The following is a 25,760-nucleotide window of genomic DNA, read 5'->3' as shown; positions in this document are numbered from 1 at the left end:
TTTAAACAACATCAACATTTAACACCTGCACGACCTTAACTATATCCTGTGTTTTCTTTTTGCTGTAATGAACCTTTCAACCAATATCATCTTATTATTACAAATAGGAATTCATACCTGTTGGCCTTCGTTGATTTCTTGACCTCATCATCGTCAATATCTAGAAGTCTATCCACAGTCTTAACAATGTTTTCACTTGTCTGAAATTATATGAGTTGTTGTATTTCCAATTTATTACAGAGCATTTATGTGAGTAATGTAACATTTAATTCTTGAAATGTGAGTAATGTAACATTTAATTCTTGAAATGTGAGTAATGTAACATTTAATTCTTGAAATGTGAGAATTGAAAAGGAAATCACGAACAAATTAATTTATAATGTTTATTTCATAGAAAGCAAAATGAAATTATTGAAACGGAAATATTGTTTGTTTGTTACTGAAATATAAAAATGTAGAAAATATGATCACCAATGATTTTTCTTTTACATTATAATGAGAACAATATGTTACAGACTTTGTTGACAGAAAGAGTTTGTACAGAAGTATTCCATGTATTTGATAAAAAAGAATAGATAGAAAAAAATCTAAATGATAAAATCTTTACGTGCAATATGCTACAATAAGCATACAAAATACAGATGAAATTTGTTCAATTTGATATTAGTTGAATTATGGGCTGTTATTCGAAATATTTTAAATACAACAAATTCTTGCAAACCAAAAAGATATCGGAGTTATCTCCCTTCACAAATCAAAATTTCAAAAACATTTTAAAATAATTTGTTACAAACAATAGTTTCATAGTTTGATTAATAATTTGACTGACTTTCCTTTTATAGCAAATCTCCATTTGAATTAAACTGCTGTATATAAGACCTGACTATAGTGTCTGCATTGAACTAAAGAGATCTGTCGCAATACAAGATGGATAAATATGCCCTCAATATAAAAAGGTCAACGAAAACAAAGTATAGATTTACCATTTGTGTAGCTTGGGATACTTCTGAAGTTTTGTCCACTATTTCAGCTATGTAGTCGATATACTCAGCGGTGATTTCTTGTGCATTTTCTATTATCTCTGCCGTTTCTTCCATTACTGTTTCTGCATTGTTATCTTCAACATCAACCTTTAAAATTAGAAATTATTAGAAATTAAAGTTCAAACAAAATCAGACAAAGCTACCCTTAGGTGTATGGTATTTTTAAATTACCTTTATGGTTACGTTTCTCCTAAAGTATTGAACCATCTACATGTATCCTTAGTTTTAAAATTTGTGGAATTGAGCGTTCCTGGTCAATTTAGATAGAGAACGTTTCAGACGTACCAAATACATAGCCTTATCATTTGAAAAAGAAATTAATGCTTGAAAATACAGTTACAAATATATTATGGCAGCTTCAAAATAAAACTAACGTAATTTTCTGATAAACATTCAAAAGTAAAATCATAACAATACTGAACTCCGAGGTATATACAATAAGGAAAGTCCCTAAAATATTGTTGATAAATCTTTATAAGAACAATATACAGTAAAATCAAAAGGAAAACATACTAAATTCACTCATGTTGGAACACAACTATTCTGAATATTGTAACTAAAAATCGTTTCCTTGATATTTACTCTTGAACGTATTTTTCTGTATATGTATCATACCTCTGCTAGCTCTTTAAGTCTTCTCTCCCTACTTATATGACCCATTACAGTGGCATCGTCTTGTTCCTCTGAGGAAGAATCTGTGTTCTCACTATCATCATCTCCATTATTATTGCATGTTTTAAAAACTCGAACGTCGGTCCAATGGGCCCCTGTTTCGAAATCACCGTCACATTTCGCCCTTCCTGCAACTTCTCCTTCTGAAAAGTATATTAGCTTAATATGTATTGTTACTGTTGTCGGTAGATTTACATTTTATCATTAAGATGAAAGTATTAGAAACTTACTGTGTAAAAGAATAGTGCACATAATTAAATATCCCCTCACATAGAGTACCATTTTGAAACAAACACCGGTGTATGCCAAGGATTTTTCTTTAAACTAACACGTGAGTAAACAGGTCCTTAGGATGTAGTGACATAATGATGTTTCTGCAGTTACTGGCAATATATCAAGTAGCTAATGTCTTTTACTTTATACACCTTATTAGGATTATTTATATCGAATTAATTAATCAGCTGATTAAGGATATATTTGTAAATGTATGCTATCATTGTGCTGTCTGGTTTTTTTTTACTTATGTTTTTGATTGACCGCTTGCTATATTATACCCTTTATTAGTTACCATTTACTGCATGTGCGCATGTTGAATAATATACTTCACTGTTTTAAACTTTTAAATGTAACATATAACATCAATTTTAAACGTTATATGTACAAATAGGTCTAAAGTATCCGGTAAATGAACAGTGTCCATGCTCTAGGGTAAACATTGTTTACAGATTAAAGATAAATAGTGTTACTAACCACATGTTTCTATACTTGTGACTTCTAATCCTGTTGCTGAACTTGGAAAGGTTGCAACTAGTGACGTTTCTTTGTCCTTCAATTGGTCCATGGGACATGCAACTAATTTGGAATAAATTATGGAAATACAAGTTAAGTTTAATCGCAGTTAGTTGAAATATTATGAAAAAGAATTACTGACTTATAATCCTGTTGCTGAGCTTAGAAAGGTAGCCACTAGTTAAGTTTATTTTTCTTTAAATTAGTCCATAGGACAAGCAACATAATTGAAATAAATTATGTTAATTCGTTGTAAATTAATTCCAGACAGTGGAAATGATATCTAAAAATGAATTACCGACTGATCTTTTTAAACTCGTGTTTATTAAGTTTATATTTGATTGAAAAAGTGTAATATGAAAAACAAAATTTACACACCTGTGCTGTAGAACTTTAATGACCTGACTAGATGAATTGGTGTTCTTCCTGGAAGGGACAGCATAAATGACGTGTTCTGTAAATTCTCCCTCAGTTCTCTCCTTAACAGTAGGTTAATTGATCTTTCTGTTGCCATTGTATAGGTTGTGGACATGGTGACATGTGTGTAAAATTTCAGCCTTTGTGGCTTCCCACTATAAAAATATATATCATGCTTTATTTCAAAGTGCCTCTATTTAAAGAAAAACATGGGTGGCCTACTTTCTTTTATTTTATCGGTTTCAATAAAACTATAAAATAATGAAACGTGATAAGTTGCCCATGAGACTGTCTACTATAATTCAAATGATGTAGATCTAAGCAATTAAAGGTCATCGTCCGACTTTCAAAAATTAGAAAATAACACATATTTCACAGTCAGCTATAAGCGGAATCATGAAAAAATTGAAAGAATTAAAACGAAAAAAACTTAAGTGCCTATAACATTTCATTTAACGAAAATTGTCATATGTTCTTGTGTAACTGAGTTTACTGAAATACATAAACTGATCAAGTCAGACTTTCACTCTGGTTTGTAAAACATTTTATTTGTCTGCCTTACCTTTCAACAAAATCTGGGTTTACTTTGATTATAACAACTTCAGGAACAATCAATTGAATATCTGACAAGATGCTGTCATATATCGTCTGTAGATCCTTCACCACATTAAGGATTGACAGAGATTTTTCATTCATCATGTTGTAAACAGTTCGTTCATACACCGTTAGCGGATGTATATTCAGGAAACCAACAAATGACATAACATCTGTAAATAAGTTAACAATGCTGTTATGAAGAATATTGTACAACAAAACATTCAGAATGTAAGAGAGTAAAAGCAATAAATAAAGATTTTTTGTTTGTAGTTGAAATGGCTGTATTACATATTTGCACTCGCTGTACAATCATTTTATCACATTAATTGTCTGTGAAAGACAAAAACAAATATTCAAAATGTCAATTCAAAGTAATCCTCTTGAGTTTATAAAAAAATTGATGAACAGTTTGTCACAAACAGATACTTTTAAAAACTATTAATTCTTAAAACATAGCCTCAAAACTTCAAAATGAAGCAACACATTTGCCTGCTATTTTAGATTTTCTGAATCTTTGAATGGCACAAATTAATAGTTTTAGCTAAGTAAAAGATGTTATCGAACAAGTGTTACATCTCATAGTTATGATTGTAAAAATCACTGTGTTATACGATAAGTATTCATTCATCATTTTAAATGATTGACACATTAACCAGCAAGGATGTTTAAGGTGGCAAATTTCTAATCATTCCTACCAGAGTATCTTATGAGTGTTGGCTTGGATTCTAGACGTTTAAATGGGTTGCTTGTCCATACTTCACACCAATACCTTCCTTGAAGTATTTCTATTGTGTCGTTTGCATCGCTGAAATCTAGTGACCGTGAAAGGTCTGTAGTAAGGTACAGATCTGACGTCAAAGTGGCATCTGTTAAACAATTCAAAGGTCATATAAAAGGTTAGGAAATCATGTTGATGAGCTTATGCAAAAGCTCAATGAAAGCAAGCCATTATAATTGCACTTTTGTTATACACATTTCACTCCTATTTTTCTTTATTATTCAAACATGGTCATTAGAGGCTAGCAATTTGTTGTGCAGCAACCCTTAATTTCTGTTTATTTAATAATAACTTAACCAATAAATAGGAGTCATGATAAGAAGAGATTCAAACTAAAGGTTCAAAGTGGTCTTAATCAAGCATCTGGGAGAAATGCTATGCAACTATACATTCATTCTATGTTACAAGGATATAATTTATGATTCTACTTTTAGAAGAGCTAGGTTGTGAGGAATAATAACAGAAGACTTATGACGATATTGTTCCTAAATGTGTTGTTTCCATATAAAGTTATAATTCTTTAAAATAAAACTGCTTGCAATTAAGGTTATTTTAATACACAACTGCTTTTTAAACAGCTCAATTATTTAATTGCATAAATTTATAGTTTAAAGTACATATAGAAAATAATATAATTAATATTTTGGTAAGATTAACTCAGAACATAAATCTTACATTGTATATAAACTATAATTTCGATTCAATGTTGGATGTAATCAATTAAAACACATGTTTCTTATATGAATTTTCCCGAAATTGTCACTGACTGAATCCATTGTGATGCATAATAAACTGCAATATTTGTAAAATAGAAGAAATTGTTTAAAAGATTTTAATTTTTGATACTGTTTCATCTGTTGGACATGAAAATAATAGTACGAACGAAACTTTTTATACTAGCAAAGGGTAGATGGAAAACGAGTATCTTACCTATATTTGAGAGTGAAGGAAATGTGATACTCTTTGATTCTTTTGTCAACTTTGGTGTTAGAGGGATGCCATCCTTATACCACATAACAGGCAATTCGGGATGTTCATTGTTAAGAGGACATTCCAATTTGTTATCAGCACTTTCCATCTTAAACTGTTTGACCTCGGGTTGAACATATTCAAAGTCGTGGTCAGTGAGATCGCCTTCATTGAATGGTTCTAAAATATAATATATTATACAAAATATGAAATTGTTTTTAAAATCATGATCAACAACTATTTTGCAGATATTCAGACCATACTTTTTTTAACGAAATTTTTTTCTATTATTACATTTAGATAAATAAAAATAAAACTTTTCGCTTGTACACAAATATTGCATATCAATAATTTCCTGACCTCTTCAACATAATTTGTAAATGTAAATGAAATAATATAAAAACGTACCTTTATGATTGTATTGCTTTTTCATAGTCTATATCAAATTTTGCTAGATAACGGTTATCGAAGACTACTCACTTATTTGTTGCTTTGGTCTTTCGCATACTGCTTCAGCTAACGTCAAACAGTTAGCATTCTGCACTCCTATGTTATTTAACTGACGACACTGATTACTTGGAGTCTCACTATGAATCCAAACATTTATAATGTTATCTGAAAGATATAATAAAGCATTGCTAATCAGCATCAGCATTGTTCAATCTATTTATTTCTGTAATTTGTTTTAATATTATAATTATGATTTTCGATTTTTCCCTTGTCAAATTGTAAATACAAACAACTTGTGTCACAAACGGTATTTTAAGAAACTAATTGTAAGTCAACTGTTCAAAATAAGTTCTCAACACATACTCATTAACATGACTATATGCGATCTTTGTGAATGTTTTTTTTTAGTTTAGTTGTTTAAATCGTTTAGGTGACTGTTTTTTAATGTTCTTTTACTCTTTTTGCATTTTTTTGCTGTTCCTCGTGCATCAATTCGTCTTTTGCTAATTGTTTTATCCAAAAAAGTTTCGCTTCTCATTGTTCTTAATGAAGGTTCATCCGGAAATATACACCGAACCTTTGAGAAATACGATTCATTTTATTTTAATTTATTTCTAAAATTCAATTGCGTCTTTGTCAAATAAGTCAGTATATGGCATCTTTTATACTATACATGTCAACAAAGATAACTCATTTTGCATCATATCATCAAATAACAATAGACACCTACTTTGAATATTAGAATTGTATCTTGCCAGTGCTACTGATGTTAAGATAAATCTACGTAGAAAGCTGTTGTCAACACTGGCGAGTTGTCCCCCTTCTTGAATACAAGTATCTCTGGCAAAGGTAAAAGTCATTGCTTCTGATATGTACCGGAAACACTTGTCAACAAAAACATTCCCGTACCAGCCAATTCCACACATAGATACTAAGAAATAAAAAAAGTATATGTTATAATAAAAGTACGTAACATATGAAAAAAGGTATATCACTGTTGTTTTATTTTGCCTGTAAAAATTACATCCATTTAATAATGTTGTCTCACAAATTTTGATAGATCGTATAGTGAGTTTAATGTTGTTCTAACTTTCTACTTCTTTTGATGTTCTCGGTGAATGAATGTTATGGGAAGTGTTATCCGTTCCTGTGTACAAACCGGAACCATTCATGCTAGATCTATCAGATATTGTGCTGTTCTTTTGGTTCAAATATATAACAAATTTATACGCAAATATAAAGATTTAGAATTGCAATATAATCAATTATTTAAGTAAATCATCACCATAAACTAAAAATTATCAATAACAACAAATGATAAAGGGCCTTATAATACTTTTAAACTTTAAGTACCTGTTGTATCCACTGTAATTGGCTGTGTGAAACACACGGATGGTTTTGGCTTTTCACAACTTCCAAGACGCATAATCAGATTTTTTGTATCTTCTATGTTTTCAGATCGTTTTGGTATATGTTCTACTATATCTTCTGGAGGGACGAACTCCTCTACATCTTCTTCCGGGTCAAGATCACGAAATTCTCGCTGATGTATTGCGTCATCCTGTGCTGCAGCCTCGCTAACAAGTATTTCATCACTTGAATCATAACTATCTGTAATATTTTCAATACTTTCATCAACTTCTATGGATGTTGAATTGGAGAGGTGATTAAGTATATCATCTGAAATGTTTTCATCTGTTTGACTACCAACTTCCTGTGATAGCTCATCGCTCTCGCTGATGATTTCCTTTGCTACATTTTCTTTTTCGTCTACATCTACGTCTAAATCGTCACCTGGAATTTCATCTGTATCATTGAACTGATCGTCAAACTTATTATTTTGATTATCACTGATTTCACTTATGTCATCAGATGTGTCCTGTAAGATATCCTCCATATCGTGTTCGCCATTAAAAATCTCAATATCATTTGTTTCATTTAAGTCAAGTTCATCTGACAAATATTCGTCAGAAAAATCACCTGTTTCATTTAAGTCACTCTCATCAGACCAATATGTGCCAGAAATATCATTAGTTTCATTTGAGTCACGTTCATCTGACAAATATTCGTCAGAAAAATATTCCGTTTCATTTGAGTCACTCTCATCAGACAAATATTCCCCAGAAATATCATTGGTTTCAGTAGAGTCACGTTCATCGGACAAATATTCGCCAGAAATATCATCGGTTTCATTTGAGTCATGTTCATCAGACAAATATTCGCCAGAAATATCATAGGTTTCATTTAAGTCACCTTCATCAGACAAATATTCGCCAGAAATATCATTGGTTTCATTCAAGTCAAGTTCGTCAGATAAATATTCTTCAGAAGTTACATTTTCATTTGATGCAATTTCTTCAGAAAGCCTCTCTTCCTCTGTGTTATATATGTCATCTTCTGAGTCATTCTCGAAAGTTTCGTCGGTTTCGTCTGCTATATCGTTAGTTCTTTCTTTTATATTGTCTGTTATATCTACATTTTTTTCAATACCGTCTTCATAAAGTTCGGGTACAATTGTTATTGCTTCTCTACCTTCTGACGATTCTTTGATTTCTCCATCGTTCGACATTTTAATTGCTTCAAAAGAGTCTTGAATATTCTCGATTATATCTCGAGTTTTCTCTATTTTATCTCTGTTTTCCTTGTTGTCAACATCACCAGTGTGTTCCATGGAAGTTGAATCACTCTCTTCCAATGCAAGTTTGCTGCTATTAGCTGGAGGCACTTGGTCAATCTCTACGAGAAAATCATCACTGTCAGATGGGGTTTGTGTAATGGTATCGTCTTCATTACTATCCTCCGATTGTGTTGCCTCTTCTGTAAAAATGTTTTCACCTTTTTCATTAGTTATATCATCTGTTTTAGTAACCGTGATGCCGTCTACTGATTGTACATGTTTATTAGTGCCACCAATATCGTCATCTGATAATGTTCTACTTGTCCCTAGTTCTGACTTCTTCTCATCATTCACTGATATTGAATCTACAGACCCAGAAGATTGCAGACTTATTTCAACAGGTTTGATTGATATCTCATCCAAATTCAGTGATTTATCGTCTACATCAACATTCATATCATCAGAATCACCAGCAGTTAAAACTGTTGTTTTGTCTTCCAAATCTGGATTTAAAGACTCAACCAGCATTTCGTCTGGAATTTTTAATATGACAGTTGTATCACCTTCTGAACTTATCATATCATCAATCGGTATAAGTATCTCATTTACAGGAGCATCACTGTCATCTGCAGACACGCTGATGTCCGATGCGCTTATGTCTTCATTTGATTTGTTCTCAATGATAACAATACCTTTTGGTGTCGTTTTGATATCTTGAGAAATTTTACTGCTTTCTTCTGCTTTTGATTCTGCTGTTGGCAGTATCATTTGAACGCCATTATTTTTCTTGGGTTTCGATGGTGTCGTTGAGTGTGCTATACTTGCAGCCTCCCTGTCATTTGTCATCATGTTTTGAACAACGCTACTACCAAAAATATTATGATCTGGTACTTCAGTTGGTTTTGTTTCACTCATTTTATTTAGTATTTTAAGGATGTTTCCAACATTTCCACCAAATTTTTCATCGATTATCTTACCATGGAGATTTTTGTTCATGTTTGTTCCTTTTTCATTTTCTCCTTGATCATCTGTTGTTTCTTGATGTGGTGTTTGTATTATCAAACCTTCGTTAGATAAAGCCTTTTCTTCTGTTTCAGTGACAGTATTATCATTAGATACAACTGTCTTGGTTGTGATACTATCTTCAGTAACACTCTCCATTGATTTTGTTTTCTTATGGAGTGGGTTGTTAGGCTGTATAAATTGTCTTTCTAAGTTTTTCCGGAGTCGTTCAATTGAAGTTCCATCGTTTAAATTCACATCAGTATTACTGTCAATTCCGTCTAAAATGTTAAGAAGCATGTCGTTAACATCCTTTTCCTTTCCTTTGACATGACTAGATTTGGCATCATCTGTCTTTCCTTTTGTAGCTCCATTCCTTTGCAATTGTTCTACTATAGATCCAGACTCGGGTATATTTTCATCAGTATTATCACTTTTACTATCGGTTCTAACAACCTTGGTGTTGATTTCCTTCATAATCGGATGCGGTGGACTTGTGACAGCCAAATTATGACTATCATCCTGTGCAAGAACTTTGTTTATATCTGAAAGTGCCTTGTCAATATTTATGTCTGATGGTAAATGCTCATCTGTCTTACCATTCATTTTAATGTCTTGTTTTTGGTCCTTTTGAATAATGCCTAGATTTTCGTTTGGTGATGGCCAAATATCATCCTCTATATTTTCCTTTGATGAAATTTGTATACCCATATTTGCAGTGCTTTGTTTTACATCGTCTTGTTTTCTTTGGTCAACAGGCAGGCTGTTTGTTACATCAACCCCAATTTGGTTCTGCTCAGCTTTAGATGGAATATCACTTTCATCTTTACCGATATGTCTTTCTATTGTATCTACTAATATACTTGTGTCATGTATTTCCTGATCACCAGTAATTTGATTTGGATTTAGATCGTGAGGTTTCAACGGTATTTTGGGTTTAACGATGGTCAATGGTGGATTCAAGATCGGGTTAAAATTCGTTTCGTCAGGGCTTAAATTTGAGTCTGTAATTTTCTTTTCGTCTTCATCTTTAGGTTTGGTAATACTTGCTTCGTTGTCTGGTACTTGGGTCGTAGGTATAACTGATAACGGTTGATTCTGTAATGTGTTTATATTTATTCTTCTAGATGGATCTTGTTTCGATATAGCTAAAGGCATACCAAAGCCAAAATCAATTAAACCGAGGTTATTCTTATCATCGTTTTCAATGTCTATTTTGGGTTTGTCTTCACTTAATATTTTTTCGAATGCATCACTAATAGATGTTTTCTTCTTTTCTGATCCAGTGTTGGCTTCTAACGATCCAATCAGTGGATTTTTGTTATCTGTATCAGCACTTTTCTTAATGGTATTAAAAATGGTCTCCATGGTCGGTCTGATTTCAGAATTAAGATTGGAGACAAATTGCAAATTTTCAGAAGTAGTCATTATTTTTTCTTTGAGTTTATCAAATTTAAGTTTTGAATCATCATCGTCGATAGCTTTAGGTTTGTTAAATAGATCCCCTATCTTTTGAAGGCTTTCCATATTTAAATTTCCAGTTTGATCCTTTTCTTCTGGTGGTTTGATGGTTGTTGGTGTGTTTTCGCTAAGAATTTTGTCTTGATTCATCACGTTTATTTTGTCTGAATTCTTATTGGTATTATCTTGCTGTATTTGAGTCGAACCGCTGCGTAACATTTTCAACAAGTTTAAATATCTTTGGTTATTGACTGGTCTAAAATTGTTGGATGATACTGAAGGCCCCTTGAACTTCTGGTTGATTCTAATTCTTTGTGAGTTTTCATACCTCTTATTTTGCACTTGTCTTTGATTAAATATCGGATTGTTGTGAGGATTTGAAAATCCTTGATTTCTGTTGTTGGCAAAATTGATAATTCTACGTGCATTGTTTAAAGTTCTTAATGTATCTACAATGTTTAGCTTCGAAAATTCTTTTTGAAAGTTGTTATTAATATTTTCATTAGAACTTGGTGTTGGTGTTTGAGATGGATAAAAACTAGGAAACCGGTTGCGATTTTTTTTCTCTTCTGGGGCTCGCTTTTCTCGCTTCTCTCCAATAGAACGCTTTTTACGTTTAGTTTCGACTATATGGGAGTTATTTTGGATGTCAATTTCTCCACAAAGTTGATTTCCATTGTGTACTAAGTTTTCATCGAATTTCCATGGAGATTTCTCAAACCTTTTAAAAAAAATAAGAATGCATATTTTATTTGTGTTAGTTTATAAAAAAAAAGGGGGAGGGTGGATGTTTTATTCAAGGCGTTCGACGAATTGGAAATATCAAAAGTCAAATGAATACTGTATTTAAAGCACAGATTGTAAGAGCTCACAGGACTGATTGTTTTATATCTGGTTTTATTAATATTTTTTTATTTATTTTTCAAATCAACTTATTTAGGGATAAATTTTAAAAGTATGCCTGGGATGAAAAGGTTTGAAAGTCATATACACAAATAAGGGGCAACATTCGCAACCTGATGTTTTTAACATAGAACAATTTAAAGCACTAAACGAGTTGAAGCCTTACTTGGTGTTGGTCCTTAGATTAGTATAGGGATTGTCTAATTCATAATTATCAGATTACACAAAGCAAGCTGTTTAGCTCCTAGATAGACATAAGAAGATTTGGTATGAAAGCCAATGAGTCAACTCTCCATACATGTCACAATTTGCAAATATAAACCATTATAGGTCAATGTACGGTCTACAACACGAAGCATTGGTTCACATCCAACAGCAAGCATGTATGTGAGTATTAAATAAAATATATTTTTTAAAAATTTATTTCAAAGATTTAAGGTGAAACACTTTACCATTTTTTTTTTTTTTTTTTTTTTTTTTGGTTTATACAAAGATCCTCAATAATGGTTTCTAAAAGGGAACACATATACATGATATAAGAATATTGATGTGTAATATGCAGAAATTGTTAATCACTGCAGCTGGTGGAATGTGTTGCATTGCTGTATAAACTAGAATGTTTAAATGCGGTTTTGTTGTAAAATTTTATTAAATGATTATTTTTACTATTATTTTGAAATTGTGTTAACTTATAAAATGTGTGTATAGGTTATAGGTTATGTAATTTCAATGAGTAGCAATAAAATGTTTCTTGAAGCCATACCTGGACTCACTCTTCACTAAACTGGGACTGATGCCATCCCAAACTAAATGAGTATGCTCCGAATGTAAACCGGTCCAAACATTTTTTATACCTGAAATAAAGGTAGAAAATGCTAGAACAACTGTGTGGTAACTCCATTTACGGTCATACAAGAAGGTCTAACCTACACTAGCATTAATTTTCTTTCTCTTCAAAAAATAACTTTATTTCTGTAAAATTCTCATGAAATGGTTAAACAATTGAAATGTTTTCGTAAATTCTCATGGAATTGATGAACTATTCCCATTTACCACCATAAAGATGTTGTTTTTTTTATACTGTACATCGTTCAATTCTATAATTAGTATTTTATTGCTTAACTTTCTTATTTTACAAAGTTATTCTTTATACATTTGAATCCCATTAAACTATATTGATTTGTTTCCTGCTAACTTTTCCCTTTCCAGTTTTGTGTATTGGTTATTATTCTCTATTCTGTAAACCATATCCTGACATACATACTAAACGTATGCTGATGTTATTTATTCATAACAACGATTTTTGAGGTAAAGAATTTTTTATCATTAAAAGAATCTTGGACACTTGATATAGTTCGAAAGTTTTTAGTGGTGTAATTTTGCATCAAAACGCCATTTTATGTAAGGAATTTTTAATCATAAACATAAATCTGGGATATATGATAATATAAACGGTACCAAATGTACTGCACCAGACATGAATTTAGATAATTAATGTCTCTGCAGTGATGTGCGAGACCCATGCATACATTTGAAAATGTAAGATTTGATTTTTTCGGTGACTTTATTCTCTGTTTGTATAAAGAAAATGTTCAGGTATATTGTTTAAAATTTCTAATATCTATGCGGCTTATATGTTAAACTTACCAAGTGAAAGGAGATGATCTTCGATGGATTTTGATTGTACTTTGATAGGGACTTCTAGTTTTAACAAAAATGAATAATCCTGTCTACATTTTTCTTGAGCATCATCCCATTTTGATGGCTCTGTATTTACACGAATACATATAGCAACACCATCTAATGATGCTTCTGTCCAACCATCACGGCAAAATCCAGTATTTGGAAACTGAGACTGAACATTGTTTCCACCAATATAACCGCGGTCAGATTCAGATGCCTCCGCCTCTCGTCTGCCTAAAAGTCTCTGTTCAAGTTGTTGCTGTTGGAAACGAAGATTGTTTTGTTGCACAACATTTAAATTTGTTCTCTGAAAGTTTCCAATCCTGGCATTTCCACGAAATCTTGGAATATCCGGTATATTTCGAAAGTTTTTAATGGGGTCAAATGGTCTTGGTCCATTCGGAAACTGGCAATATGATAATCTTATGATATCTGAAAATAAAATAATATTTACATTATTTTTTTTCATCGTTTTGGTTTTTTTTTCTTTTAAATTATATCCGGTAAAAATATCATGATTCATTTCTCATGTCGTACTTTGTTATATTGTTTTCTTTTATTGATACAGATAACTAACTAATGACAATTTATAATCAAATCTTTTTATGGAAATTTTCTTTCTTTCGTGTCATGTTTAACTTTATCAAAAATGTTGGATATTATACAATTACAGTTCTAGCTATTATGTCCCTCATTACATGTTAGATATTCTTCAAGTAATGAGCCTTGGTCATTTTCGCATGCATGTGTATCTTTTAATGGGTAAGAATATTTAACAAAAATCAAAACCTACTATAAAAGGAATATTTATAAGTCTATATCATAATATTTTAAACAACTTTCCACATTTTAAGTTAATCCATAAAAGGATATTCATTCCGACTAGTTGCTACTGAGAATATATATATATATTGTAGATAATTTAAAGTTGTGAATATTTTTGTAAAATTTAGATTTGGGTTAAAATGATTTTGAATCTTTATAAAACAATGGTATGAGAAGGTCTGAACACATTCGAGAATCATTTTTATTCTGATATAATGTCGAAATAGAAAAAAAACTAAATTACAAAAATCGCTTAAATTTTACAATTTTTACAGGGGACCTTCTAAAAACATAACAGACTTTTTTTAAAATTACATCAGAAAAAAAAATGATTCTCGAATGTGCTCAGACCGTCTCATACCATTGATGTATAAGGACTCAAATTTCTAAAAGTACTCCATGTGCTTACTATCTGTTTAACAATATGTGCTTCATTTTTCATATTTTGTGATACCGGGACCTTTTAAAGTTTTTATGGAACTTGCTCATTTGTATAGTAGAACAATGGCTTGTAATTATTCACATTTTTGTCCCTTGATCATTATGGATTGTTGTCTCGTGGTGTCATTATACCTTATTTCCTAATTATTTTTTATATACTAATAAATCTTTAATATATTAAGTATATTTTAGTTGTTTTCGATAATAAGAAAATAAACAAAAACGCACTTTACAATTAATAAGAAAAATCATCTGTTTACATTTGTCATCAAGCATGTTTTAAAGCTGACTGTGCGGTATTGCTTTTACTAATTGTTGAAGGTCATACGGTGACATATATATAGTGGTTAATTTCTGTGTCCTTTGGTATCTTGTGGAGTGTTGTCACATTGGAAACTACATGATGTATATCACATCTTTTTATGTTTATGTTAAATTGTATTAATTCTTTTATTGCAACAGTAATTATGCTCAATAAATTCTTGAACACAGAAAACAATAAATCTATTCATTCATTCATGCTAAACGGGATACGTATTGAAGGTGTAAAGCATATCTACAAGGCACTCTTTATTCATGTGGATAATTTGTTTTATGGATTTATCACGTTTTATCTGTTCATCAATATGTAACGTAATGATAGGAATGCATTGGACATCCTTATAGTGTCATATCAAACTAATTTTAGAACCTTATCTGTATTAATATCAGATCAACCTTGACAATTTGTCACATATCCAAATTTCAAATAGATTTCTACGCATTTAACATACTTTTAAATATATTTTGAAATAATTTTTCGATAAATTGATGTTGATCGTTTACATCCATTTATTACGCTTTGTAATTATGGTACATTATTTCACTTATATTTTGCCATCTTGGATTGTAAAATAGCAGTACACAATCGGTCCAGTTCTTTGCTTTAATCCACAAATTTTGAGACAAAAAGATAATTTACAGGTTACACTGAAGAAAAAAGTTATTTGTTGTATTATTAGGACTATTTAGATACCAAATAACAGGCACTTGTTTCTATCGACTATCCATATAAATTGAAATGGATATAGTCGACCTTCCTATCGATAGAATTAAGTGCATGTGTACCAAATATTAGTTTTTGTTTGATTTAATTTTTCAACTTGGTCATATAAGGGGAGATTATTCGTATAGAGAATAAAGAATTGTTAATGACATTTTAACGTTTTAAACTGTAGCAAAAAACCATATATTATAAAAACTGTTTTCTCATATACCTTATTTCAAAATTCTAACTGACAAAATTTGTCTTTCTTTCACAATGACAGTGGGTTTTTTTTAAATATTGAATAATCTTTCCAAAAGTTGGGTTTCTCAATTCTGTATCCTTTGTTTTGTAATTTACCTCTTTTTTTATTTTCAATGGTGAAACCTAATTTCTCAATATCTTTAACATAGGGTGAAGGTTTGGTACCATTAAAGCGTTTAAACCCGCTTCATTTGTTTGCACCTGTCTTAAGTCAGGAATCTGATGTTCAGTAGTTGTCGTTTGATGATGTGGTTCATAAGTGTTTCTCATTTCTCGTTTTTTATAAAGATTAGACAATTGGTTTACCCGTTTGAATGGTTTAAAACTAAGACTAGTAATTTCAGGTCCCCTTTATAGTTTGCTGTTCGGTGTGAGCCAAGGCACCGTGTTGAAGACCGTACTTTGACCGTTAATGGTTTACCTTTATTAATTGTGACTTGGATAGAGAGATGTCTCATTGGCACTCATACCACATCTTCTTACATCTATTTAAAATAAAATCGACACAAAAATATCTTCAAGTTCGTATTTGATTTTACTATTGTTCCTACTGAATTGAAACATTTCCCCAATTAAGTTCGTACAAAAAATAAAGAAATATCTTTTCCTTTTAAAAATTTTATTTTCCAGTTTTGTTTTTAAATAAAAATAGCGTATAGGCCTATCTCTGTGATAGTTTTTGTTTAGATATTTATTATCTCTTTTTAAAAATAATTTCAATTGTTAAAATGATGGGTTTTTAAAGTAGCATTCTTAAAAACTGATAGTCAATTATAATTATAATTATAAAGACATTATTTGTCAAGAAAAAAGCAAAGAAATTATAGGTTAATAAACAGTCTTCAACTACAATAAAATGTTGGTTTCATTGGTGAAAAATCTGCACTACATTTGCGCGCATTTGGGGATTAAAATGTTTTACGTTTGCGCGCAGCTTTCGATTACATTTGTGCGCATTCATTTTACAGGTAAACTCAGGTAAAAATATAAATAAAACAATCCACAATTAGTAATTTTAAATATAAACTTGATATGTGTCATCTATGGCATCGAGTTTTTAAGATTTTGAGTGAAAACAAATCTTCTCTACATTAAAGACAAGGAAACTGTCCACCCACTTAGAAATCACCTATGAAGCTATAACATGTCAAACATGACATGTACATTTTATTTGTAAATAGATGGAATGTGCTTTGTTCGAGGCTTTATAGTGACTATCATTGCCATTAGACCAATTATAACTTACGCTGTTTTTATTTGCATAATATCATTGTAATAAACTACGGTAACCAATAAAATATGGCAAAACACCTATACTTTGTTTTTACCACAACAATAATTTTATTTATGACAATATGCATATTAAATATTTGACAACACCTGATGAATTACATTTTCTAGGGCATTTTTAATTCATATTGCTTTTGAATAGGAAAACAACAAACGAAAAGAATCGATTGGAAAGGGTTACTATAAAAATCATTGCGATTGGCATATAGCAGCATGAAAAAAAAGGGAAAACAATCATTAGATAAATAAATGTCATTAGGATATTACTAGTTCACAAGCATATTGAACTTCCTGTAACTCTTTGATTTTTTTCTAAAGAATTTACCTTTTGTAAAGTGTTTTTTTTTTTTTAATTATCATTATTCAACCACATATTGCACAACCGATGTTAATAATTTATCCCACTAGTCTAGCAACATGAATTATGGTTTGTGGCGCAAATGAAATATTATTTTGGCGCCAATGAAATCATCGCCAATTGGCACAAAAGCAAAGCAAATAGTCTAGCATTAAAGTGAAGGTCCGTTAATCAAGATACTATCCCTGAAATCATTATGTTCGATTTTAGTTTTATGTTTTATGTTTCATAAAATGTAAGCAGTAATTAAATGACATGAAAAAAATGCTTTATTTATTTACTAACCTGTGAGAAAAAGAAATGCAAAGGCTGTACTGACCACATACCGCCACCTGGTCATTATCTAGTTTGGTCACCTAAAAGAAAGAAAGGTTATTAAAATTACTATTTTTTTATTAAAACATTAAAGAATGAAACATAGTATACTAGTTCGAGAAGCAGGAAACTATACATCGAAGTAAACAAGATGTACAACAGAATTCAACAACAATGGAAAGGACAGTGTAATAAATACGATTGGATAAAATTGTCAACCTGTTAACAATCGCATTGCCCTGAATTAAGTGAACAATTCCTAATATTGAATGACAAATTAGAAATAACTTCAAATAATTGTACACTTTTGGGACAAGAGCAATCGTTTTTTTTTAACTTATCCCATCCCTACCCTCACATGTGCTTCCAACTTCGGACTTCTTATAATACCTTTAACCTGCGTAGCTGAGCAGATACAGTCGAGTCTGGCAATTTTGTTCGTTGTTATTCAGAATTTTAACACAAAAATTTCCAATAAACGGACTTATTCGACAGGCGACATTACCAGCCAGCATCGTGAAATGCTGCACTGTTATCAAAGCTTACAGACTAAAATGCACGTGGAATTACAGCAGTTGATATTATAGTGTTAGAATTATAATTATAAGTGTTATTAAAAGCTTGCAATCAGTAGCTGTCACTACAATTTAAATCTGGCATTATATGGTACAGTTTTACTCCTAACTGTACTTATTTGCTTTTAAACCTGATATCTAATTGTTTCTGTGTTGTTTTATTATGACAGTTCCTCTTATGGTCAAGTTATATCATCAACAGTTGCCTTTGTTAAAGCTGAAGTTCATTGTTCCTTAAATATGTGTATGTTGATTATTAGTCTATACATATACATGTCTATCATTTATTCGCAGACTTTCTAGTGTAAATATAGAGAATGATCTTTAGTATAAACACTTGTTTGTTGTTGAAACCCGTTTTTATCACTAGATGTAATTGAGATGTGCTACATTAACAAAAAGTTTGAGAAAAAAGCGTATGATACCAACATCAGTGGCGTAGCTAGGCCATTTGTAAGTGTACGCCCGAACCTCGGCAAGGGGTCTGAGGGCCCATCGTGTCCTGGTCATAGCACTTGTTGGTAGTGGGTTCGAGGGGCAAAGCCCCTCTGAAGTGAACGAGTTATCAAGAATGAGATACCATTTCTGTCAATAAAACTCACCAATAGCAACATACTTTAGAGTCTATTTTGTTTATCTTTTATGTTTAATTTATTCATTGTGTTGATTTGGTTTTAGAGAAAATGTCCGAACCAGTTACTCTGAATATGTTTAAAAGGAGCCATGGGGTAAAGCAATCACTCAATCAAGACCCCTTTTCATGTGCAAATTTCGTTAATGGACATGAAATCATTAATTTTGATAGTTTTCGGGTGTCTCATGAAAATTCGTAAAGGTTTCCGTAGAAACCTAGATCTCGCCTGAAAAAATTAATCCATTTGTCAGTCCATTCCAGGATTTAAGAATATTAAACATTTTCTTTAGATATTTTTTCATGATCTTCTTCTGCCAAAGTTGCATGGCAATCTATGAAGGTTTAAAAAAAAATATCATTTCAAGTACATTGTATTAAACAGACCGTCTGTTAGTTGCGAAAAGATAAGTCCGTAAACTGAAAAATTAAAACAAAAACACTTTTAAAATTTTGGTTCAGACATTAATCATAAAAAAACTACTGTTAATTTTCATAAAATTCGATGAAGGTTAGACAATGTAATTGATGTGTAACAAAAAACCCTAGACTGTAAATACGGTAAAATTAAATATATATCCAACTTTCGTAAAATATCATGAACAGTTGACAGTCATTGATATCTAAAAAAAACTTTTCATAACATGCTGAACCAAGATATTGACGCTGCCGACGGAATTTGGGAGTGCTATGTCTCGCTTTCGAGACTAAAAAGTTGCAGACTCGACAAAAATGCCAATCTCAACAGATAATGAATAGCTTTAAACAAAGGGAAAGTAATTAAAATTCACAGTAGATTCAGACTTTGACAGAAAATGAACAAATGTATAATACGATACCTTTTGATTGAAAAGTAAATTTCGTCACTATTATTTTAAGGGCAAAGGAAATCAACAGTTTTCTTCTATGCATATAGATATATTGATTTTATAGTAATTGATAATTACTACTGATTGAATTGTATAAGAATTATATTGTTATTATTTCAGGGTCATTTTTGTTAGAATATTAACATCAATTCTGATGAAATAAAGAACCTAAGACCTATCAACGTGTTTGTGTTTATTTAAATACATGGGAAGCACGACTACATTTAATTGCAATTATACAAGCCATTGAAGAAAGATATGCAAGGCTTATAATATGATTTTAACCAGTTCTTCTTAATGTATAATATTGAGATGAAAATATTCTTTTTACCAAAATTCAAGTGTATGCCCGGGCGTTTTGACGTAAACGTAGCTACGCGCCTGAACATTAGCGCAAAGTCATAAACCATATGAACGCAATAGATCAAAAAGTTAGGACGATAAATGCATTTCAAGCTCCGGAGCATCAAATCCATAGAGACCCTCACTAGAACAATCAAATTAAAGCTCAACTTGTCAGAGGGAACACCAAACATTAGTTTAAATATACTTTAATCATCTTTTGTACATGAACATTTATAGACAGGCGAAAACTTATCAGTTATTGAACCTTTCTATTAAATAGTTGATAGGAAACGATATATTCGTGTAGAACATAAATTTTAGGTTTAAATATTTAAAATATTCATTTATTCCCACAATTCGTCAATCAATTGGTGCACATGAAAATGCAGGTGATACGACACCTTTTAAATGACGAAATTTCTTCGACATAAAATTTCATTTCCTTCATTTGATCAAATGTGTCATGAACAACAAGGTGAATTCGTTGATCGTCGTAAGTGCCAAATGTTTAATGGGACTCGTAAAGCGAAGTACATGTATTTTAAGGTGAAATACAATGTACAATGTATTATGGACGGCTCTTTTTGCAGTTTTTTTTCTAAGAACCTGGTGGGGGTGCCTCTGGAGTTTTGTCTATATATATTCAGAACAACAGTGTGTGTCTTTCCTAGAGTTTTGCATGACTCTCTTGATATATTGTTCTTAATTATTCAAATTTGTATTCATGAGTTTTTATGAACCTTAAAATGCCTCTCTTAACAGATATGGTACAAATACCACCACTCAAGGACACCAGACTTATAATAAGTAAATATGTCACACGCGGTGTCTGTTCCGCAAAAAAAAAATCAACAACCAAATTAGGAAGTTGAAGAAAAATGAAAACTTGAGCGTGATTCCATTCAAAATATTTAATTTAATTGAAATTAAATTCATGCCTAATTTAATATTTTTTATGACTCCCACGCTTTCAAATAAATGTCTATTTCAAAGTATCTATGGTTTTAAAAAGTAATAAAAATCATATATAGCCAGTATCAACTAAAACATAAATGTGAACACAAATAACGTTTACATTTGCATAATGCAACTGACAGCTATAAACTAAATTATTGTTTTTATCTTATATTAATGGTCCAGTAGAAATTACATCACTAAATCGTTGACGCCATCGTGTGACATTGACAGGACAGATGTGTAATAAAGATGTTATATTTCATGTCAATCACTATGGAAACTAACTATAATTTGTTATTACACAGGCAATTGAACATCGTACATGTATATTATCACACGCCCTGGCGTACACTACTGTTACTGACAGAATAACAAAGATAACACATAAACCATAAGTATCTATAATAAAAACAAATATGTTGAGGTTCCTAATTTACCATGATTTATTGTTGAAATCTAAATGTTGTTTTTTCGTATTATTTTGGTTAAACTTGGAACTTACAATATAAGCCTTTTAATGCATATTATTCTTTGAATATTCACTTCTCAGTGGATACTTGCTTGTAGAACTTTCTGTATTTCACCTTTACAAAACAGTTTTCTTTTATCACCGGCGATTAAGTGGACACCCCTGTCGTATCACCTTTTACATCTTGATTATTCAATTTATGATGATAAGGTTATTTAGAGTCATATTTTGAATTTGGCGGTGTTACTATATCCATGCATATTGTTTTTAACAATGTTTTAATTAAATTCTATAGAACCCTTTTTGAATTGTTTTGTAATAAATTTTATAGACAAAACAAAATTTATGATCCAAATCTAAATTAATGTCACCACTTTAAAGCATAAATTATTATACTGTATACAAATTCAGAGACATAGATGTAAAGTCTTATGTTTTTTACCTGCAATCTAAGACCAGACAGAGAAAAAACAATGTCAAGTCTTTTTATTTACAAAATATACATATACTAATAAATAGAGTACTAGAATGACCCTTTTGTTACCTTTTAAATTTTATTTCAGGAATTTCCGTCGCCAAAATTGATGTGTTACATGATTTAGAGTCACACATAAATCTTCATGACTCTTTGTGTATTACACCGTCCGTGCAAGTTAGTTCTTAATCATTGATTTTTAGATTTATTTGAAGTAAAAGAAAATTCGTTTCTTTACCTTTTATTAAATTCATATGCCCTGATAAATTAATGGTAACCAAACTCTCTCTCTCTAAGCTTATGCAATTCCAGCAAATTAAAACGTGGAAAACTATAGAAAGAAAAACGGTTCTGTTTGCTATCTTACAAAACGAAAGTAGTCCTTTTAAAAAGTAGAAAAATATTAATAAAACGGTTAACATTGAAGTAAAACATTTGCCGTTTATAATACATGATTAACTCTATCATTAAATATGTAAGTATAATGGCCCATCTTCAGTCATTTATGTTAAAGCTGTACAAAATTTACTATTTGTTAAACAAGACCATAAAAATGCCTATAAAATGCAGATGTCTGCATAATTAATTACCAACGCAAGTTTTCATACATTTATTAATAAAATATAAAGTGAGTAAGACAATTTTATACATGTGTCTGTATTAAAAATAAAGACTAGTAATACTGTGAGGTGAAATTGCCACTGAGACAACAATCCATTTCACCAAATGACCAGGATTTAAGCAGTTATAGGTCATTGCACATACTCCAACAAAGTACATACGATCTAAGTCTCTTTATTTAAATATTTCGCTGTTCTACATTTTACACTAGTATACCCAATTAAAAATTAAAAAGGCAAATTTGAAAAAAATTACCCTGTGATTTGTAAATCATAAAAAAGAATGGCCAGCGCAGATACAATTATTTCGTCATCGAACAGGAAAGTCTCTGAAACTGATATCAGGAATCTTGATAGACATTTGACAATGCTATTTGTAACGTTTGGGGAACGTGTTTTTCAACAAATTATTTACAACTCCATGGGAACCAACTGTGATCCTCTTTCTGCTTAGTTGTTCGTTTAATCCTGTCAGACTAACTTTGTACAGGAGCTTGTTAAGAAAAACGAAAAGAGGCTAGGCCTAACCTTTAACTTCACGTTCCGCTATATAGAAAGCTCCTCCTCACTAAATAATTCAAAGTTTGGTGATTTATCCCATTGAACTCGATTAAATAAAAAATATACAAATCTACAGTTAAATCTGTCGTATATCTTGACTTGCATCTACATGTATATTTTGACAATTAGGGTCGATTCGGAATAAGCTAAATAACAATAGAGATTATCGCAGTTTCTAGATTGTGAACTTTCCATTTCTATTTTTTTTTTAAATGTCAGCATTACCTGCGTACGGATTATATACTAGTAACTCACAGTTGATAATCATTCCTGAGCTTTCTATTATAATTTCCATGATAAGGGTTTAACTTTACTGATTACAAGGAAGCTATCAAACCTAGAGTTCAAAGTGGTGATATAAAATCCTCGAATGTGACTAACAGAACTAGACTTGTCACTGGTTTTGTTCTCATATTAGCAACACGAAGGGTGCCATATACGGGACAGGATCTGCTTCAGTGACTCTTTTGGAACAGATGAGATTCCCTCCGGTTTTTTGTGGGGATCGTGTCGCTGAGGTTTTAGTTTCTTATGTGGATGTCATTTTTTGTGAACACTGAACCACCATTTTCATATTCTTGGATAGTGGTGTAACAGCACAAATTAAAATTTCATATGTATAGAATATAGAGTTTAAAGGAAGGCTAGGTGTATAGGGTCTTGATTATGAATTCGAAACAAATATCACGATAAATAATATTAAAAATATCTTTATAATAGAATTCATGCATTATTCAGTTAAAATCATATAATTAGTAAGAAAATATCCATTAAGGTGGCATCTTAATTGTTACCAGTAAATTATAATAGACATATATATCACACACATATTACTGTATAACGTTGATTTATGATTAATTTAGTCTTATTGTAAAGTAGATATACTTGTAATTAGTGTTTGTTCAGAGATATGGTTAAGGAAATTACTTCAAATCACATTCCATTCAGGGACATTCCCGCATATTTGTATTTTATGTCAAATTCCTTGAGAGGTTTACTATATTCAAAGTGTGCTACTACGTTTCATTTTTTACAATAATAGCTTTATTTAATAAATATTTCACCTTTCAAAATAGTTGTTAACAACTTGATTTCTTGTATCTAAGACATAGTAGCTAAGGTGTTGTTGGTGCCCTGTGTACATCGGACAACTATTCAATTTGTCATCATCTTTTTCCCTCTTTCTTTATTATTTTGGGTCCTTTTTTACTTTTACTCTTAATATATAACTTTATATATAATAAATAATTATTCTAAATGTAAACTAGTTTTTTATAATAATTTGACGCTTTCGTATATAAAGAAATAACTATAGACGTTGTAACTTACACCTGCATGGGAATATACAATATATTATGTTCAATCATACACACAACCATGCACATTTAACATATTAATCAGATTTATCATTATTATAAAGATATTAACAAGTTAAGGTTTTTTCCGACACTAAATATAATATTTATCAATGCCGAAATATCAGTTCTTTCAACACGTCACAAAGTCTACAATATGACATATTTTTGATTGCGTTATAAACTTCCGGGTATAATGAACATTTAAAACATCTGATTTATTGTTGTTTTCAAAAGATCAAAAGACCAATAAAAATATCAACACAAGAACGTATATAGATCTTACCTTTCAATTATTAATTTAATATAATTATATGTTGGTGTAAAATTAAGAATAAAGGCGCTATTATTATAACTTTGCTTTAAAAATCAAAACCCAAAACGTCTTGGCTATTACTTTTGAATAATCATACTTCAAAAAACTATATTGAAGAAAACATTTCCTATTACATTCTTCAGACTATTTAAATTGTTGTTTTTTTATGTTTGTATGTGTCTTGTTTTATGTTTGTTTCTTTTTATAGTGGTTTGTCTATACAAATATTTCCCCTTTGTAAAAAGAAAGGTTGTTTCTATTAAAATCAATAATAGTTTTACGAATTCTTAAAAAGCAAATAGAAACTTAGCTGATGCAACATTTAGACATTATATTAGTGGTACACTATATCAGAGACATATATACACATGTCTCAGACTATATCAAATGCATATAATATATATATGATGTATGTAAATTTAAAAGGTAAAACACTATGTGCAAGATTACTTACATGTCTGTTCTGACAATTATAGACTTTTCTTCTACATGTAATATCTTTGAAAATATTCTTAAAATGCAAAATCAGCAGAAATCATTAAATCCAAAACACATCTACATTTCAAATACGAAAACAATAGATCCTAAAAACGAAAATATTCCTTGAAAAACAACACAATGACACTCATAAAATATTCCGAATATATAAATGATCACTTATTGGTACTCCTTGTCTTGTTCCAAAATTA

At 30.7% G+C, this 25,760-nt stretch overlaps 1 protein-coding gene across 1 annotated transcript in view; it reads right to left on the bottom strand.

The window, feature by feature from the left end:
* LOC143085176 (uncharacterized) overlaps positions 1–25,760 on the bottom strand; it is a 32,141-nt gene extending 6,381 nt beyond the window's left edge. The window contains exons 1-15 of the mRNA XM_076261402.1: positions 25,526–25,760; positions 17,869–17,939; positions 13,346–13,813; positions 12,462–12,552; positions 7,069–11,516; positions 6,446–6,646; positions 5,746–5,880; positions 5,227–5,445; positions 4,214–4,384; positions 3,484–3,688; positions 2,883–3,076; positions 2,466–2,567; positions 1,659–1,858; positions 984–1,130; positions 118–200 (exon numbers count right to left, since the gene is read on the bottom strand). Coding sequence (XP_076117517.1) covers positions 118–200; positions 984–1,130; positions 1,659–1,858; positions 2,466–2,567; positions 2,883–3,076; positions 3,484–3,688; positions 4,214–4,384; positions 5,227–5,445; positions 5,746–5,880; positions 6,446–6,646; positions 7,069–11,516; positions 12,462–12,552; positions 13,346–13,813; positions 17,869–17,923 — 6,719 coding nt within the window. The 5' untranslated portion in view covers positions 17,924–17,939; positions 25,526–25,760. The remainder of the gene's footprint in view (positions 1–117; positions 201–983; positions 1,131–1,658; positions 1,859–2,465; positions 2,568–2,882; positions 3,077–3,483; positions 3,689–4,213; positions 4,385–5,226; positions 5,446–5,745; positions 5,881–6,445; positions 6,647–7,068; positions 11,517–12,461; positions 12,553–13,345; positions 13,814–17,868; positions 17,940–25,525) is intronic.

Source organism: Mytilus galloprovincialis, chromosome 1 (assembly GCF_965363235.1).
Source record: "Mytilus galloprovincialis chromosome 1, xbMytGall1.hap1.1, whole genome shotgun sequence".
NCBI classification, from domain to species: domain Eukaryota; kingdom Metazoa; phylum Mollusca; class Bivalvia; order Mytilida; family Mytilidae; genus Mytilus; species Mytilus galloprovincialis.
This window is presented reverse-complemented; position numbering and strand designations above follow the sequence as displayed.